Here is a 16,255-nt window from a genome sequence, read left to right as displayed (position 1 = left end):
GGCATGTCAGCCAGGACAGCCCTATAACTTCCAGAGCCTTCAGGAACTCGGGGCGGACCTCATCCACACCAGGGGCTCTGCCACCAAGGACTTGTTTAACTGCCTCAGTGACCTCGCCCCCAGAAATTGGTGGGTCACCCCCCTCATCCACAGACTCTGCTTCCTCCTCTGAAGATGTGTCAGTGGGACTAAGGAGGTCCTCGAAGTATTCTTTCCACCGCCCAACAATTTTCTCAGTCGAAGTCAGCAGCGCTCCACCAGCACTATACACAGTGCAGGTAGAGCACCGCTTTCCCCTCCTGAGACACCTGACGGTTTGCCAGAATCCCTTCGAGGCAGTCCGAAAGTCTTTTTCCATGGCCTCTCCGAACTCCTCCCACACCTCAGTTTTTGCTTCAGCCACTGCCCAAGCCGCATTCCACTTGGCCTGTCGGTACCTGTCAGCTGCCTCCGAAGTCCCACAGGCTAACCAAGCCCGATAGGACTTCTTCAGCCTGGTGGCTCCCTTCACCTCTGGTGTCCACCATTTGGTTCGGGGGTTACCACCACGACAGGCACCAACCACCTTGCGGCCGCAGCTCAATGCAGCAGCTTCGGCAATGGAGATGCTGAACATGGTCCATTTGGACTCAATGTCCCCAGTCTCCCTCGGAATGCTGTTGAAGCTCTGCCGGAGGTATGTGTTGAAGATCTCACGGACTGGGGCCTCTGCTAGACGTTCCCAGCACACCCTCACTACACGTTTAGGTGCCCCGGGTCTGTCCAGCGTCCTCCCCCGCCACCTGATCCAACTCAACACCAGGTGGTGATCAGCTGACAGCTCAGCCCCTCTCTTTACCCGAGTGTCCAGAACATATGGTCGCAGGTATGGTGATACGATTACAAAAATCGATCATCGATCTGCGGCCTAGAGCGTCCTGGTGCCATGTGCTCTTATGGACACTCTTATGTTTGAACAAGGTGTTTGTTATCGCCAAATTGTGATTTGCACAGAAGTCCAATAACAAAACACTGCTCGGGTTCAGATTAGGGCTGCCACGATTAGTCGACTAGTCACGATTACGTCGACTATCAAAATCATCGACGACTGATTTAATAGTCGACGCGTCGTTTGAAGCTTTGTAAGATCACAAAAGACGCAGGAATAAGTAGTAGGATTTAAGAGTGTAATAACGGACTGAAACAGAAGATGGCAGCACTGCATGTACAAGGATGCCAGCTGACGTTAAACCCCGAAGAAGAAGCTGTGTCCCAGAATTCATAGCGCAGCCCAGCGCAGTTTCCAATAATGGCGGCACCTAGTTCGTTTTAATATTACTCTTATTATTCTTTCTGGGTCACAAAATAAACGTTTAACATATTTTCAGGTGAGAATGTAGCTGTGTAAACCTCAAATATCTGCTCAGTTTATCAAGACACCACAGATTTTGAAAAGCGCTCCAACGTCTGTTACCCACTAGCTCGATAGCTAGCCGGGGGCAAAGCTCACCCCGGACTCCCGGCAAATCGTTTTCAAACCCACCGCCGTCTTTCGCTACTCAGGTTAAACATATATAAGTCACTTAGATAACTTAAATGTTATTGTTTGGCCTTTTTTTAGTATTTTATTTGTTCCTGAGTAAATCGGTTTGGCTGAGATTAAAGTTATAGTTTTTACACAGCTGAATAAACGTCAAGCAGACAGCTGATCATCAGAAGTGTGAGATGCTCGAGAATTTACTCCGGTGTCCTGTTATATTTTAGATAGCAAGGAGATTATTAAACTTCACTGAAACAATCTGCAAATTTCATTAAAATTTAATAAACTATCATCTTGTCTTTATTGTTAGTTAGCACATACCTTACACACTTAAAGCTGTAAGCTAATGATAGTTATATAAGAGCAGATGCTGCTGGTGCAATAAGCTGTACGTTTTACGTCCAATGGATGATGATCTGATTAGTCGACTAATCGCAAAAATAATCGGTGACTAGTCGACTATCAAAATAATCGTTTGTGGCAGCCCTAGTTCAGATCAGGGAGGCTGTTCCTCCTAATCACGCCCCTCCAGGTGGAGCACCTTCCAGCATCCCACCCAGGGACTCTAAGAAGGCTGGGTACTCTGAACTGCCACTCAGCGCATAAGCGCAGATGACAGTCAGGACCCGTTCCCTGACCCTAAAGTGCAGGGAAGAAACCCCCTCATCCACCGGGAAGAACCCCAACATCCTTACTCGGTTTCTCTTGTTTTATTTTAAGTAGTTGAATTATTTTATGAAATAATTGGACTGTGATTTTTGAAAAATATAACATAAATTTTTTTAAATGTTTTATTCTATACATGATGCAGTATTATTTCTTGGATGAAAGGACATTTTGCATAACTAGTGAAACAACACTGTGTTTATAACAATGATGGAAGATGTTATCGAGTGACTCATTGGTTTGTTTAAAAGCTGTTGACTAGAAAGATTCCAGCATTTGTTTATTTTCTTTTTCTTGTGTAATATATACGGTGGGACTAATGAACCAGCAAACACAGATTTAGGTTGAAATCCAGCTCTTTGCGTGAAAACCTTTGTCTTCAGTGAATACACATGAAGAAGTTAAACAGTGTAATGGAATGCTATACTGCAAAAGTCTTAAGCCACTTATGATTTCGTTATATTCTACAAGGAAAATGGGACATTGGTGCAGTGATTTATTGAAACAAAAATAAAAAAGAATTCTCAAGAGCTTAAAAGTCAGTATTTGTATGTTGTAGCATGGTTGTCTTTTATTCTTTAGGCACGCCTTCTTGTCATTTCTTTAAGTAGTCTTCAGGGTTCTTGAAGTACTTTCCAAAGCTCTTCTTTGAATGTTGGCTTGATTTTGTTCTGTTGTCTATGTAGATGATCCCACACTATTTGAGGTCTAGGATCTGTAGGTAGGCCAATCCATAGTGTTCCATTCTGTGTTGTATGTAGGTATGTGTGGTGGGGCGTGGTCTGTAGTGCCGCGTGGACGCACCTGCACGGCATCTGCAAATCACACCCGCGGTGTTAAATCACGGGGAAGCAGGGTTGAGAGGGTTGTTATGGTGGTGTAACAAACGTAAAAATGAAGATGGCTCAAAACTCGGATCTGGGGTCCTGTCGTGCCATAATTCCACCACAGTATGTATCATTTTACTGTATTGGCAGTGATCGACTAAAGAGGCAGTTATACTGTCAGCTCATCTGGATTTTTTTTCCCATCTCTTAAACACATGATTTTTAGATACTGTTGATCTGTTGTAGGTAATTCCCTTTCATTGAACTTACTCAGTGCAGCAAATATAGTATGGGATGTCATGTCCCTCTGTGTCCTGGCTGAAGATGCCTATTCATATCTTTAAGACAGATTGCTCGATTGACTCACAGGTAATCTTCATCCAACTCCAAAGGCAAGGAGAAACCTGTCAATGTACCTGCAGCTAGCTAGACTAACCACAAGGAGTATGTTAATGAATTAGCTGAGAATGAGCCAAAACCATGCAAAGGTGCTGACCAGGCTCGGCCTCAGCAAGCCGTTCACCAGCATGGACAGATGGCTCTGGGCAGATGGCTTCAACAGTAGTTTCACGGCCTCTGTGGCTAACTTTCTGATGGTCTCGATTAGGGACATTAGTGTTCTTTACTTGGTTGAACCAGTATGTGCTGGTGGTCTATTAGCACAGTCACTCAAAGCCATTTGGGTTAAACTTGAGATGAGGAAGAAGCAGCTGGAATCTCTTCATAATATTGTTCCCGAACAAGATATGAAACCCAAGCTTGTTGCAAGGTTCTGCAGGCCTGCAGTTCTGTTACTTACCACCAAGAGAGTGGCGCTGCCTGCTGCTGTGAGTCCACCACTGGCGAGAGTCAAGTTTGTGGGTCAAGCTCCTAATGAGGGTTATGGGTTAAAGCCAAAAACCACCTTTGGGCCGTCAGAGAGATGTTAAGGATAATGTAATCAAAGCACAGCCTGACTGTGCAATTGAGTAAAGAGATACTGTTTCCCCTCATGTTCTTGCTCCCTGAGAGATACAAGTTATGATTATTTCTTCATGATGTAGCTCCTTATCCCTTATCCCCCCGTAGTCATTACAGTTGTGCACATCAACCTTGTTCTTGAAAATATATATAAGTACACTGTCTTCCAAATTATTATGCTAATGATATTTTTCTCTGATTTTCCGAAATAGTCGATTTAAATGACAGTCAGCATAATTTTTGAGTCATCAACCATTAGAGTATAATTCAAATGTTACTGAACAAACCTCCCAACGAGAACAGTATGTTTTTCAAAAATAACAAACTTAAAATGCACTGTTCCATATTATTAAGCACCAGTGTTGGTCAAGTTACTTGAAAAAAGTAATCAGTAACTAATTACTGATTACTTCCCCAAAAAAGTAATCCGTTACTTTACTGATTACTTATTTTCAAAAGTAATTAATTACTTAGTTACTTAGTTACTTTTTAAAAACACGATTTACAACCTGAATAGGTAATAAAGCGATAGATCTTTCAGCCCAATTCTACTTTTTCTGCATAATCCATCATACAAAATGTAATCAAATTGAAAAGTCCCTTTTTAAAACTTGTTTTGTTAGTTTTAATCTTTTAACTTTATGCATCAAGCAAAAATGTAATTATATGCAACATTCTCTGACTTGAATAAATTAGTTTAACATTTAAACCTATTTTCTGCACATTCCAGCACATAAAATATTTTTTTGTGTGTGTTTACACTCACTCTTTCAAATAGATGCAAGTAAAACACAGCAGAAAATAAATAAAGTCACAGACTAGCGGTCCTGTTGCTCTATTTTCACCTGTAAAGCAGGAGTAGGGTGGGCGGAGGTTTACCCTGGTGCAGGTGAGCCGCAGCGGTCAGTGGAAGAATCCGCGAGTTTCTCTGTAAATTTCCCATTACGTCATAGCGCACTCGGTGCTTGCTTGGAAGTTTAGGGGGGGTTTTCGCTGTAAAAATAAGTTTTCTTCCCACGCACAACAGACACTAATGTTTTTGTCACTTTTTATGGAATCAAACTCAAAATAAGGTCAGTACTTCCACGCTTTAAACGCTGCACGCTCATACTCTCTCCCTTACTCGATATATGATCCATTGTTGATCTGCGCACAGCTGTTGCCACGAACGTCGCACTTGCTTACGTCACTGTCATGAGACATTCTCGCAAAAAAAATCACGGTTTTAGTAACGCAGTAACGCAGCGTTCCTACGGGAAAGTAATGGTAATCTAATTACCGTTTTTGCAATAGTAATCCCTTACTTTACTCGTTACTTGAAAAAAGTAATCGGATTACAGTAACGCGTTACGCGTTACTGCCCATCTCTGTTAAGCACACAGTTTCAAAACACTTTAAAGATTGTAGAGAATTGAAAATGGTCATTTGTTGAATCTGCAGCATTAGGAGTTCATATTTACAGAAATCAAAAGTTTTTTTTTAATCAAAAACATCTTAACAGGTCAAGTTACATATTAACATAGGACCCCTTATTTGATAGCAGTTTCACAGTTCTTGCATCCATGAAACTTGTGAGTTTTTGGAGAGTTTCTATTTGAATGTCGTCGCAGGTTGTAAGAATAGCCTCCCAGAGCTGCTGTTTGGATGTGAACTGCCTCTCACCCTCATAGTTTTTTGCTTGAGAATGCCTCAAAGGTTCTCAATAGGATTGCGGTTAGGGGAGGATGGGGGCCACAGCATGAATTTCTCTCCTTTTAGGCTGATAGCAGCCAATGATGCAGAGGTATTCCTTGCAGCATGAGATGGTGCATTGTCGAGCATGAGGATGATTTTGTTGCGGAAAGAACGGTTCTTCTTTTTCTACCATGGAAGAAAGTGGTGAGTCAGAAACTCTACATACTTTGCAGAGGTCATTTTCACACCTTAAGGGACCCTAAAGGGCCGACCAGCTCTCTCCCCGTGATTCCGACCCAAAACATGACTCCACCACCTCCTTGCTGATGTCACAGCCTTGTTGGGACTAGGGCTGCCACGATTAGTCGACTAATCACGATTACGTCGACTATTAAAATCGTCAACGACTGATTTTAGTAGTCGACGCGTTGTTTGAAGCTTTGTAAGATCACAAAAGACGCAGGAATAAGTAGTAGGATTTAAAAGTGTAATAACGGACTGAAACAGAAGATGGCAGCACTGCATGTACAAGGATACCAGCTGCCGTTAAACCCCGAAGAAGAAGTAGCTGTGTCCCATAATTCATAGCGCGGCCCGGAGCAGTTTCCAACAATGGCGACAGCTAGTTAGTTTTAATATTACTCTTATTATTCTTTTTGGGTCACAAAATAAACGTTTAACATATTTTCAGGCGAGAATGTAGCTGTGTAAACTTCAAATATCTGCTCAGTTTATCAAGACACCACATATTTTCAAAAGCGCTCCGACGTTTTCGGAGACGTCTGTTACCCACTAGCTCGATAGCTAGCCGGGGTTCAAGGCTCACTAGACCCGGTGAGAACACCGGATCCCGGCAAATCGTTTTCAAAACCACCGCCGTCTTTCGCTACTCAGGTTAAACATGATATATGAGTCACTTAGATAACTTAAAAATGTTATCGTTTGGCTTTTTTCAGTATTTTATTTGGTCCTGAGTAAATCGGTTTGGCTGAGATTAAAGTTATAGTTTTTACACAGCTGAATAAATGTCAAGCAGACAGCTGATTATCAGAAGTGTGAGATGCTCGAGAATATACTCCGGTGTCCTGTTATATTTTAGATAGCAAGGAGTTTATTAAACTTCACCGAAACAATCTACAAATGTCATTAAAATTTAATAAACTATCATCTTGTCTTTATTTTTAGTTAGCACATACCTTAAACACTTAAAGCTGTAAGCTAATGATCGTTATATAAGAGCAGATGCTGCTGGTGCAATAAGCTGTACTTATACGTTCAATGGATGCATGATCTGATTAGTCGACTAATCGCAAAAATAATCGGTGACTAGTCGACTATCAAAATAATCGTTTGTGGCAGCCCTAGTTGGGACATGGTGGCCGTCCACCAACCATCCACGACTCCATTCCTCTGGACCACCCAGGGTTGCACGGCACCCATCAGTGAACAAGACTGTTTGAAAACTAGTCTTCATGTAGTTCTGGGCCCCACTGCAGCCATTTCTGCTTGTGAGCATTGGTTAGGGTTGACCAAATAGAAGATTTATGCACAACTCACAAGTCTCTGGAGGATCCTACACCTTGACTTTTGCAGGGCTCCAGAGGCGGCAGCAGCTTCAAAAATATCTGTTTGCTGCTTTGTAATGGCCTTTTAGCAGCTGCTCTCTTAATCTGATGTATTTGCCTGGCAGAAACCTTCCTCATTGTACCTTTATCTGCATGAACACGTGTGTGCTCTGATTCAGCCACAAATCTCCTAACATCATAGTGATTACACTTATGTTTTTGTGAAATATCTAACGTTACGTGAACATTAACGTGTCCAAGGCATTCAACTATTTCACGTTTTTTAGCAGCAGAGAGATCCTTTTTCTTTCCCATATTGCTTGAAAATGCTGGTCTGCTTAATAATGTGGAACATCCTTCTTTAGTAGTTTTTCCTTTAATTGGGCTCACCTGGCAAACTAATGATCATAGGTGTCCGAGATTGATTTCAGTGATCCATAATGACCTGAGACACCATTCCTTCCATGAGTTTAATTGAAAAACAACTTATTTAATCTTTATGCCACTTAAACACATTTTGCATAATAATAACAAAGGATGAAGCAAGCTGTTTTATCTGTTTACCCTTGAAGGTCCATCCTTTAAGATCTACTTGCTGATTGGCTGCCCCTTGGAAATAGAAGGTTGAGTTGCTGGTGGTTTAGGGTTATGTGCTCACAACCAGAGGCGTTTGTCTGAGAGCAGAAGAAGGTCTTATGTGGCCTTTCATAATGTTATGAAAAAGTTGAAGCATTACCAGGACAAAAATTAGACCATTTTGTTTCCTTTTCATATAATTTAAGACAATTTTCAAAATGGTAAATGACAGTTAGAATTTTCTTAGAATTTTTCTGTCTGAACAATTTCACTGTGAAATTACTACCAGTGTCTATATTTATTTATTATTAGAACAAAATAACAATAATTTAATATGAATTTATTATATGAAACAACATAAAATAATCTCCTGAATAAGGATTAATATTTCTGAAAAACTGGAGGTTCTTTTTAGAGTATCTTTTTCTAATGTTAGTTTTGTTTCTGCTCTCCTGAAGGTGGAGAACTTCATTTCCTTCAAATTGGAGGTGTGTGTGAAGATGTAGATGACGGAGACATGTTTATTGATGGCCCCCTTTCTAAAGGGGCTGAACTGCTGCTTGAGGGGGCCAAACCCTCCTCTAACCCTTCTAGCCCCGGGATTACAGGTAGACCTGTCTCTAGACACACTGAGTCAGTAATTCACTACATCAGTTTTGATGCGTAACTTGAAAAGTGTTCTGGCCTTTGTGTAGGAGTGGACCTACTGGTGGATCAACCACTGACCACAGAGATTCTGATGTCCCTGGTAGAGCTGACACGCTTTGAGACTTTGACCCCACGCTTCTCAGCCACAGTTCCCCCGTGCTGGGTGGAGGTGCAGCAGGAGCAACAACAGCGACGCCACCCACAGCACCTTCATCAGCAGCACCATGGAGATGCAGCCCAGCACACACGTACTTGGAAACTTCAAAGTGACAGGTAGCAGTTTTAATTATCTGTACTGTTATGTCTGAGCTAGTGGCTTTATAGTGTAGGGATGCAAATTTGCCTAACAAGTGAAAGACTGCAGGAGAAAACACAGTCCCACAGGTTTGTGAGGAGATTTTTCTTTAAGAATCACTCTTCCTTGAAATCTTTGCCTGTTGCCAACAAAGATAACAAAATACTAACTTTTTTTTAATGTATTAAGTACCGACTAGTGCTGTTGTACTGGTTTCTCCCTTCCCTGCTTTTACTGTCAGTGTAAATGGACCTCTCACATAGTGAGCAGACAAGAGAGGTGGAGCAAACATTTGAGCCGAGTTTAGTCTCTTAGATAACTGTTAGAGTGAGCAAGAGAAGCAGACAGGGAAAGCATTAACGAGCTAAGCTTTTTAATTTTAGTCAACTTGAGTTTGTGCTAAAGTAAAAAAAAAAATGTACAGAAAAAAGAAGCTGTTGGTGTAAAATCATCAGATCCTTTGCTCTTACCCTCAGCTTTAGTATGCTAGCCCACTAGCAACAGGTACACTCCAGCTGACACGCAGGGTAGAAAATCCAAAACCGTATAGAAATGACATGTACGGATCAACTCGTTGTCACCAGTCTGTGTTCTGGGTATCAGTAACACATCTCCCAGTTGATAACCAACATTTTGAATATTTATTTATGAATCTGCTGCTAATGTATCAAAACAGTTGTCAGTCTTGTTTGCTAGTCAGGTCTTCGCACATGTTCCAGTCACACTTAGACATAACTCATGTTTTGAATCATTTTACATAAAGTCCCTTGAATATCTTTCCTAAAGTCATATGTGACTTGGATGTTAGAGGAAGTCTTCTTTCAAGGTCATATGTACTTGAATCTCAGCTATAATCAACAGTTCTAGAGCAGCAAATTCTACTTTTGGTTTCTGTTTTGTATCTGAAATCTTGATCATACTTTCCTCATCTACTGGAGTTACAGACATTTCACCATCAACTGGTATGCTCACGAGTCTGTGTGTAGCTTGACATGCTTAATATTTGAAATGGTTGATAATGTGATCGTGTAGGAATACTTTCTTTAATAATGATGACCTCTGTTCTGTCTTCAGCTCTAGCTGGGATGAGCATGTGTTTGAACTGGTGCTGCCCAAGGCCTGCATGGTGGGCCATGTGGACTTTAAGTTTGTCTTGAATGCCAACATCGTCAACATTCCTCAGATCCAGGTCACTCTGCTGAAAAACAAAGCACCTGGGCTGGGCAAAGTCAGTGGTGAGGACATTGTTTTTATACAATTAATGATTGCTTTTAACCAGCAGTGTTTCAGACTAGAGCAGCTTTGTTTTGGGGGGAAGTTTTCATCATTTCTCATTCAGTTAGTATGTATTTTATTCTTACTAGATAGAACTGACTTTATACATCTCAGTATTACTCCTTATCTCTTCAACAGAAACAGCTGTGGACAGGCAGATCTCGTTCCCTCTTTCCAATGTCCTTCATGCAAATGGGGAGAGAAATGGCCAACCTGTAATGCAAGACTTCACAGAGGACATCCAGTTCATGGACATAGAGGAGACATCAGGTCAAACATTTTAGGCAGTTTCAATTTATAAACACTTATTTGCCCTGCAGATGATCACTCACTTAGAACCTTTCATTTCAGATAATGACTCGACTTTGAAATTATTTATTTCTTTTTGTAAATAAACTGTATGTAAACATAAAATTGTGGTTTCATATGCTTATTGCAGGCTCCATGTTGTGTCCATTCCTGGAAGACCACAAGGAGGACATCCTGTGTGGTCCAGTATGGCTGGCCAGTGGGCTAGACCTCTCTGGCCATGCTGGTATGCTCAGCCTCACTAGCCCCAAGCTGGTAAAAGGTAATAAACACATATACTGAAAATCAAGACCTGCCTATCAGACTAAAGCAGTTTCAATAGCCACCTGAATCTCGGACTGGTTTAGAATTAATATTTGTTTCTCCAGTGGCATTGGTGATCATCAAGACTGCCAAACACACAGTTCATTTCAAGTTGATGTAAATATAGGAATGATGACAATAAAGTTAATTTGTCAAACCAGTATTCCAAACTACTTTGGAAGCCCTTTATTTGGAAATTCATGGTCAAACTCCTACTTAAGATCGTCGTGACATAAACAATTCAGTGAGATGGTTATAATGCTGACTGTTAGATGTGAAATGACTTCCTGATCATAGCCTGCAGTTCATATTCATCTACACAGTTGTGTGTCAGTGTTTCACAATTGTCCTGTTGATCCCTCTCTGCTGCAGGCATGGCAGGAGGGAAGTACCGCTCTTTCCTGGTTCACATCAAAGCAGTAAGTGATAAGGGCACGGAGGAGAACCCCCGCCCCGTGGTGAGAATGCCTAGTTCCAAGCCTCAGGGCACCAAAGCGCACTCACTGTCAACCCTCCTTCAAAGGGCTCAGGCTTCTAAGGTACACAATTACAGTTCCTAAGCCAGTCAGATGGCACATAAGTGTTGGATTTCATCAAGTTACAGCCCGTTTAGAGTAATGTTTCTATATGTTTTGTCAACCGAGGCTGTCGGCTCATTTGTTTCCACTGAAAGTGGAGAGTTTATTTATTTTTTAAATAAAGAAAAAACGGAAGATGTTAACTTGATTGGTCCAAAGTGAACTATTGAATAATTCCTATACTATGAAAAGTCTTGTTTTTGCAATCATTTTGTTTTCCAAGATAAAAACATTCCAAAAAAAATGAACAGCTGGTCTACCCTTGACTTTGTGAAACTACCAAATGCCAAACAAAGCCACATTCATGTATTTGCTACCTTTTATTTTTGTGTGTAGGAGAAAGTCTCCGCAGTGAAGACGGAAACCTCAGCTCCATCAAAGAAAGTAGAAAACCTGCGAGGATGCGACCTGCTTCAGGAAGTTTCAGTCACAATCAGAAGGTTCAAGAAGACGTCAATTCCCAAAGAAAGGTCAGATAACTGCTGAGGTGCTGCTGGCACTGTGGTCAGGTTAAACATTTAACACGGATACATCAGGTCTACACACAGAGAAGTGTGCTTAACAATATTTTGTTATAAAGGACAATTTTTTCTTAGATGGTTTTTGTGGTGGTTTTTTACAAGTTAGCTGGTCTGTGTCTGCTGCTCTGTCGTTTTCAGGGTCCAACGCTGTGCAATGCTGCAGTTCCCAGACTTCCATGAGAAGCTGCTGGATGCACTGTGTCGGCGAACAGAGGGCGGCCCAGCCACGGAGCATGCCCAGAGCCTCATCCTAGATATCTTGTGCTGGCTGGCTGGGGTCTTCTCCAATGGACCTTGCAGGTAGAAGTCAACCTGGAGACATACAGATATAAGACAGCATTACCATAAGGGCTCTAGATTATACATGACCATCACGTTCACATTGTACTAAGTGGAATATTGCATTTTGTGTCCTGTTTTTAGCCTAAAAGAAGGAAAGGAGAGTCTGCAGGTGAAAACCAGGACGAGGCTTACCGATATTGTACGGGTGTGTTTCTTTGAGGCTGGCCGGAGTATAGCACACAAATGTGCTCGCTTTCTTGCACTTTGCATTAGGTAAGAAACCCGTTTGAGCCAAAGATGCAGACAGTTCTTTTACACTTGGGCAAATTTACAACTTAACACGCATAAGGTAGAGGCCTTGTTCACTGATGGAGTGCTGAAGATGCTGTTTGTTAGGCAGGTCCACTTATTTGAAAAGGGAAGAGAGACAGAGTGTGGAGTTAATTTCTCACATTCGGCATAAAAAGAAAGTAATGGGTGCTCTGCTGAATGCGTTGTGTCGGCCAACATTATGTTTTTAAGGGTGAGAGGGCTCTACCACAAGTCAAGGCTTACATTAGGGGTTATTAATTTCTTGTAATGTAACGTGTTCTCTCTTGGTATCTTGTGTTTTGTTTTTTAGGTTTACTTAAATAAAATAACAAGCACGTAGTTTTGTTTCTTGTTACAGTAATGGGAAAGGAGAACCAAGTCAGCAGGGTTTTGGCGTGAGCCTTCTGAAGGCTCTGCTGGACAATATGCCTTACTTGCCTGCAGCAGCAACTGGTGGTGAGTGATTGAGCAACATCTAGCACCCTCCCTTGTCTGTGTTTCTTGACTGTCCAGACTTGATGTTTTACCCTCTCCTCTTTCTTCTGTGGGCTTCCAGGCTCAGTGTTCTGGTACTTTGTGTTGTTAAATTACGTGAAGGAGGAGGACCTGGCAGACTGCAGCACTGCTTGTGCCTCCCTGCTCACCGCCATCTCTCGACAGCTGCAGGACCGCCTCACACCACTGGAGGCCCTGCTGCAGACCAGGTATCTGTATAGCTCTTTAGTCTAAACCCTAGGTTCATAAATTACGTTTTTCTCATCTTATCGTCACCTTATTTTATCCCCCTTTCTTGGATGTTTATCTATTCGTTCCCAGGTACGGACTGTACAGCTCTCCATTTGACCCGGTGCTCTTTGACTTGGAGGTCAGCGGTTCCTCATGTAAGAATGCCTTCAACAGCAGCATCGGAGTGCAGTCTGATGAGATCGACCTCTCCGACATACTCTCAGGTATGAGCACTAAAACTTCACAGGAATTTCTTTCTGTGAACACTGACCTGAACTTGCAGATCTTAAAGCACTGCTCTCCTTTATCACAAGAAGGCTCTATAATGTGAAAATGAAATACATTTTAATGACCAAGTCTGCTCTGACACCTAGTTGAGAGGAAAAAAACCCCAAAGCATCTTTTACCTCGCAGGGCTTTTAAAGTACAGTGTGCAAAATATACACTGAACAGTTTCATAATATCTACTATATAATAAATCATTTCAAACTACAGACCTTGTATGGCTGGTCAGATTTCAGTGAGACTTTTTGCAACTTCTGATTTGGCCTTTCCTGTTGAAGCTGCAACTTATGTGGGTCTACCTATCCACACACCAAAATTGCACCTTCACTGAACCTGAAAGATTCCAGTCTAGCTTTATGCAAAAAAAGCAAGCTAGTAAACTGAGAAACCCTTGAAGCCCATCAAGTGGAGACACTTCTGCTGAAATAACATTCCACAGGGTAACTTGAAAGGAGGCTGAATAAGGTGACCCTGAGTCCTCCCTTAGTTATGTTGCAGTAGGTCTGTACTAAAAAGTGTGGGGTTTTTTGGTGTGTGTGTGTGTGTGCACCCCCTCCAGTCACCGTCAACAAGCCACGGCAACTGGCTGCTCCTCCATTTGCCAGTTCTGCTGGGGGTTTCTTCTTGTTAAAAGGGAATCTTTCTTTCCCACTCTGACCAAGTGCTTAGGGAAAAAATTAAAAAGAGCATTATGTTTTTAAGGGTGAAAGGAGGAACTCAAATGCTTGTTTAGCATATTTTTTTTCAGTTAGTTTTGAATGTTGTATGTTTCGTAGGGAATGGAAAAGTGAGCAGCTGTGCAGCAGCAGAAGGCAGCTTCACAGCATTAACAGGACTCTTGGAGGTGGAACCTTTGCACTTTACTTGTATCTCCACCAGTGATGGCACACGGGTGGAGCGAGATGACGCCAGCATGTTCACTGGTAACCATTTGATGTTAGCTTGGTTTTAGCTGAGGTTTCAGTATGGGAACTGTCCTTTCTTGAAGTTGTATTCTTTGTTTCCAGTGAGTACATTTGGTGTGACCCCAACAGTGGGCGGCCTGTCAACGGGAACGGTTGGAGAAGCTTCTACGGCTCTGAGTTCTGCAGCTCAGGTGGCTCTCCAGTCGTTGTCTCATGCTATGGTGTCAGCAGAGCAGCAGCTGCAGGTCCTGCAGGAGAAGCAACAGCAGCTGCTGAAGCTGCAGCAGCAGGTGAAGAACCAGTTCAGTTATCTGGCCTGTTTAAGCTGCAGGAGCTCAACAAAACTCAATCACAGGAGTGCCGTCACATTAGCATTTTCTTACCCTAAGACAGACTAGCTATTAGAATACAATAGAATAGAACAGAATAAAAATGGTTCAAAAGTAAATAATCACACACTAGGTAGAGAAGTGATGAAATATGAGTTTGTTTGGCACTGGCTTCTGAGAACCAAATGACCAAGTTATAAAACTTATTTAGCAGAAGTCTTTATGACATGATGATGTAAGAAAAAGTCTCAAAGGTTCATAAAGGATATGAAGCCAAATGTTACAGATTGTTAATTTCTTCCACCGAGAAATGCTATTATTGTAGCAAGGACTTGATACAGTTTAAAAACCTAACCACAGTTCATGGCTGTGGAAACCATGTTCTGACTGGACACCAAATGTTTGCACAAAACTGAAGAGATCCAAGAAATTAAAAGACAAAAAATGCTGAAAGCTTTTTCCAGTTTTAGATTTCTCTAAAGTTTGCCATGTTGCTCTAATACAAGTCTAGTGTTTTTATTCTGTGGCTGTAATATTCTTTGTATGCTGTAAACAGAAGGCCAAGCTGGAGGCTAAGCTGCATCAGACCACCTCAGCAGCAGCAGCAGCTGCTGCCTCAGGCGTGGGACCTATACACAACTCTGTGCCTTCAAACCCTTCCTCCGCGCCAGGCTTTTTCATTCATCCTTCTGACGTCATCCCCCCAACACCTAAAACCACACCCCTCTTCATGACCCCTCCTCTCACGCCCCCCAATGAGGTGGTTTCTGCAGCCTTCAGTGCTGAGCTGGCTCACCTGTTCCCTGGTTCCATGATGGACCCTGGGCCTGTCAACCTGGCTGCACACAAGAACACACAGAAAGCCAAACCAGTTAGTAACAAGTAGCTCCATGCTTTGTGGCCATTTATCCCTGAGTCATTGGGATATTTATATAGCTATTGCTGCATATATCACTTTCAACAAATGATTTTAGATCTAGATAGATTTATCTAACTTGATAGATTGCTTTGCAGTAAAATGAGAAATGTCTCTCTTTCTGCCTCAGAGCCCAATGGGCAGTGGTCTGGCTTTGGCCATTTCCCAGGCATCTCACTTCCTGCAGCCTCCTCCACATCAGTCAATCATCATAGAGCGGATGCACTCGGGTATGTCATGTAGGACTATTCCATATTGACCACCTAACCTAGTGCTTAAATGTCAATATTTTAAGACTGGAAGATTCTGAAACTTTCTGAAAGTTTTAATCATGTTTCATTTGTTGCTAATTACGTTAGGAAATACCGTCTAAATTAAATATTTGTGGAAAATAAACTGAGCTTGCTCATGAGTGTGCTATGTTTTTCCTCCCAGGAGCTCGCCGTTTTGTAACTCTGGACTTTGGCCGTCCTGTTTTGCTGACGGATGCTCTGATCCCCACCTGTGGCGACCTGGCCTCTCTGTCCATAGACATCTGGACTCTGGGTGAGGAGGTGGATGGCCGCAGGCTGGTGGTGGCCACAGACATCAGCACCCACTCCCTCATTCTGCATGACCTGCTGCCACCACCTGTTTGCAGGTTCATGAAGGTCTGTTTCTCTCTGTTTTACTTTGGGGCAGAGTTGTGGGTTGGCTTATGTGATGTTTTAAATTTCTTTGTTGAGTTAAAAATCTGCCGCAATGATGGATGTAATACTGCTATTGTTGGCTGCCTCATATTCTC

General features: G+C 42.2%; 1 protein-coding gene across 3 annotated transcripts in view; it reads left to right on the top strand.

The window, feature by feature from the left end:
• The window catches only part of birc6 (baculoviral IAP repeat containing 6), a 131,010-nt gene that overhangs the window by 30,280 nt on the left and 84,475 nt on the right, over window positions 1-16,255 (top strand). For all 3 annotated transcript variants that reach the window (XM_084948322.1, XM_084948323.1, XM_084948321.1), the window contains exons 11-27: window positions 8,246-8,395; window positions 8,483-8,708; window positions 9,805-9,965; window positions 10,144-10,275; window positions 10,445-10,576; window positions 10,990-11,156; window positions 11,532-11,665; window positions 11,855-12,016; window positions 12,140-12,271; window positions 12,669-12,766; window positions 12,867-13,014; window positions 13,127-13,260; window positions 14,098-14,244; window positions 14,329-14,516; window positions 15,112-15,426; window positions 15,602-15,701; window positions 15,907-16,121. In XM_084948322.1, the coding sequence (XP_084804448.1) occupies window positions 8,246-8,395; window positions 8,483-8,708; window positions 9,805-9,965; window positions 10,144-10,275; window positions 10,445-10,576; window positions 10,990-11,156; window positions 11,532-11,665; window positions 11,855-12,016; window positions 12,140-12,271; window positions 12,669-12,766; window positions 12,867-13,014; window positions 13,127-13,260; window positions 14,098-14,244; window positions 14,329-14,516; window positions 15,112-15,426; window positions 15,602-15,701; window positions 15,907-16,121 (2,741 nt within the window). The remainder of the gene's footprint in view (window positions 1-8,245; window positions 8,396-8,482; window positions 8,709-9,804; window positions 9,966-10,143; window positions 10,276-10,444; window positions 10,577-10,989; window positions 11,157-11,531; window positions 11,666-11,854; window positions 12,017-12,139; window positions 12,272-12,668; window positions 12,767-12,866; window positions 13,015-13,126; window positions 13,261-14,097; window positions 14,245-14,328; window positions 14,517-15,111; window positions 15,427-15,601; window positions 15,702-15,906; window positions 16,122-16,255) is intronic.

This window comes from Perissodus microlepis, chromosome 13 (assembly GCF_051167445.1).
Source record: "Perissodus microlepis isolate ML-2025 ecotype Zambia chromosome 13, ASM5116744v1, whole genome shotgun sequence".
In the NCBI taxonomy this organism is placed as follows: domain Eukaryota; kingdom Metazoa; phylum Chordata; class Actinopteri; order Cichliformes; family Cichlidae; genus Perissodus; species Perissodus microlepis.
Note: the sequence above shows the minus strand (reverse complement) of the source record. Positions and strands in the feature narration are given on the sequence as shown.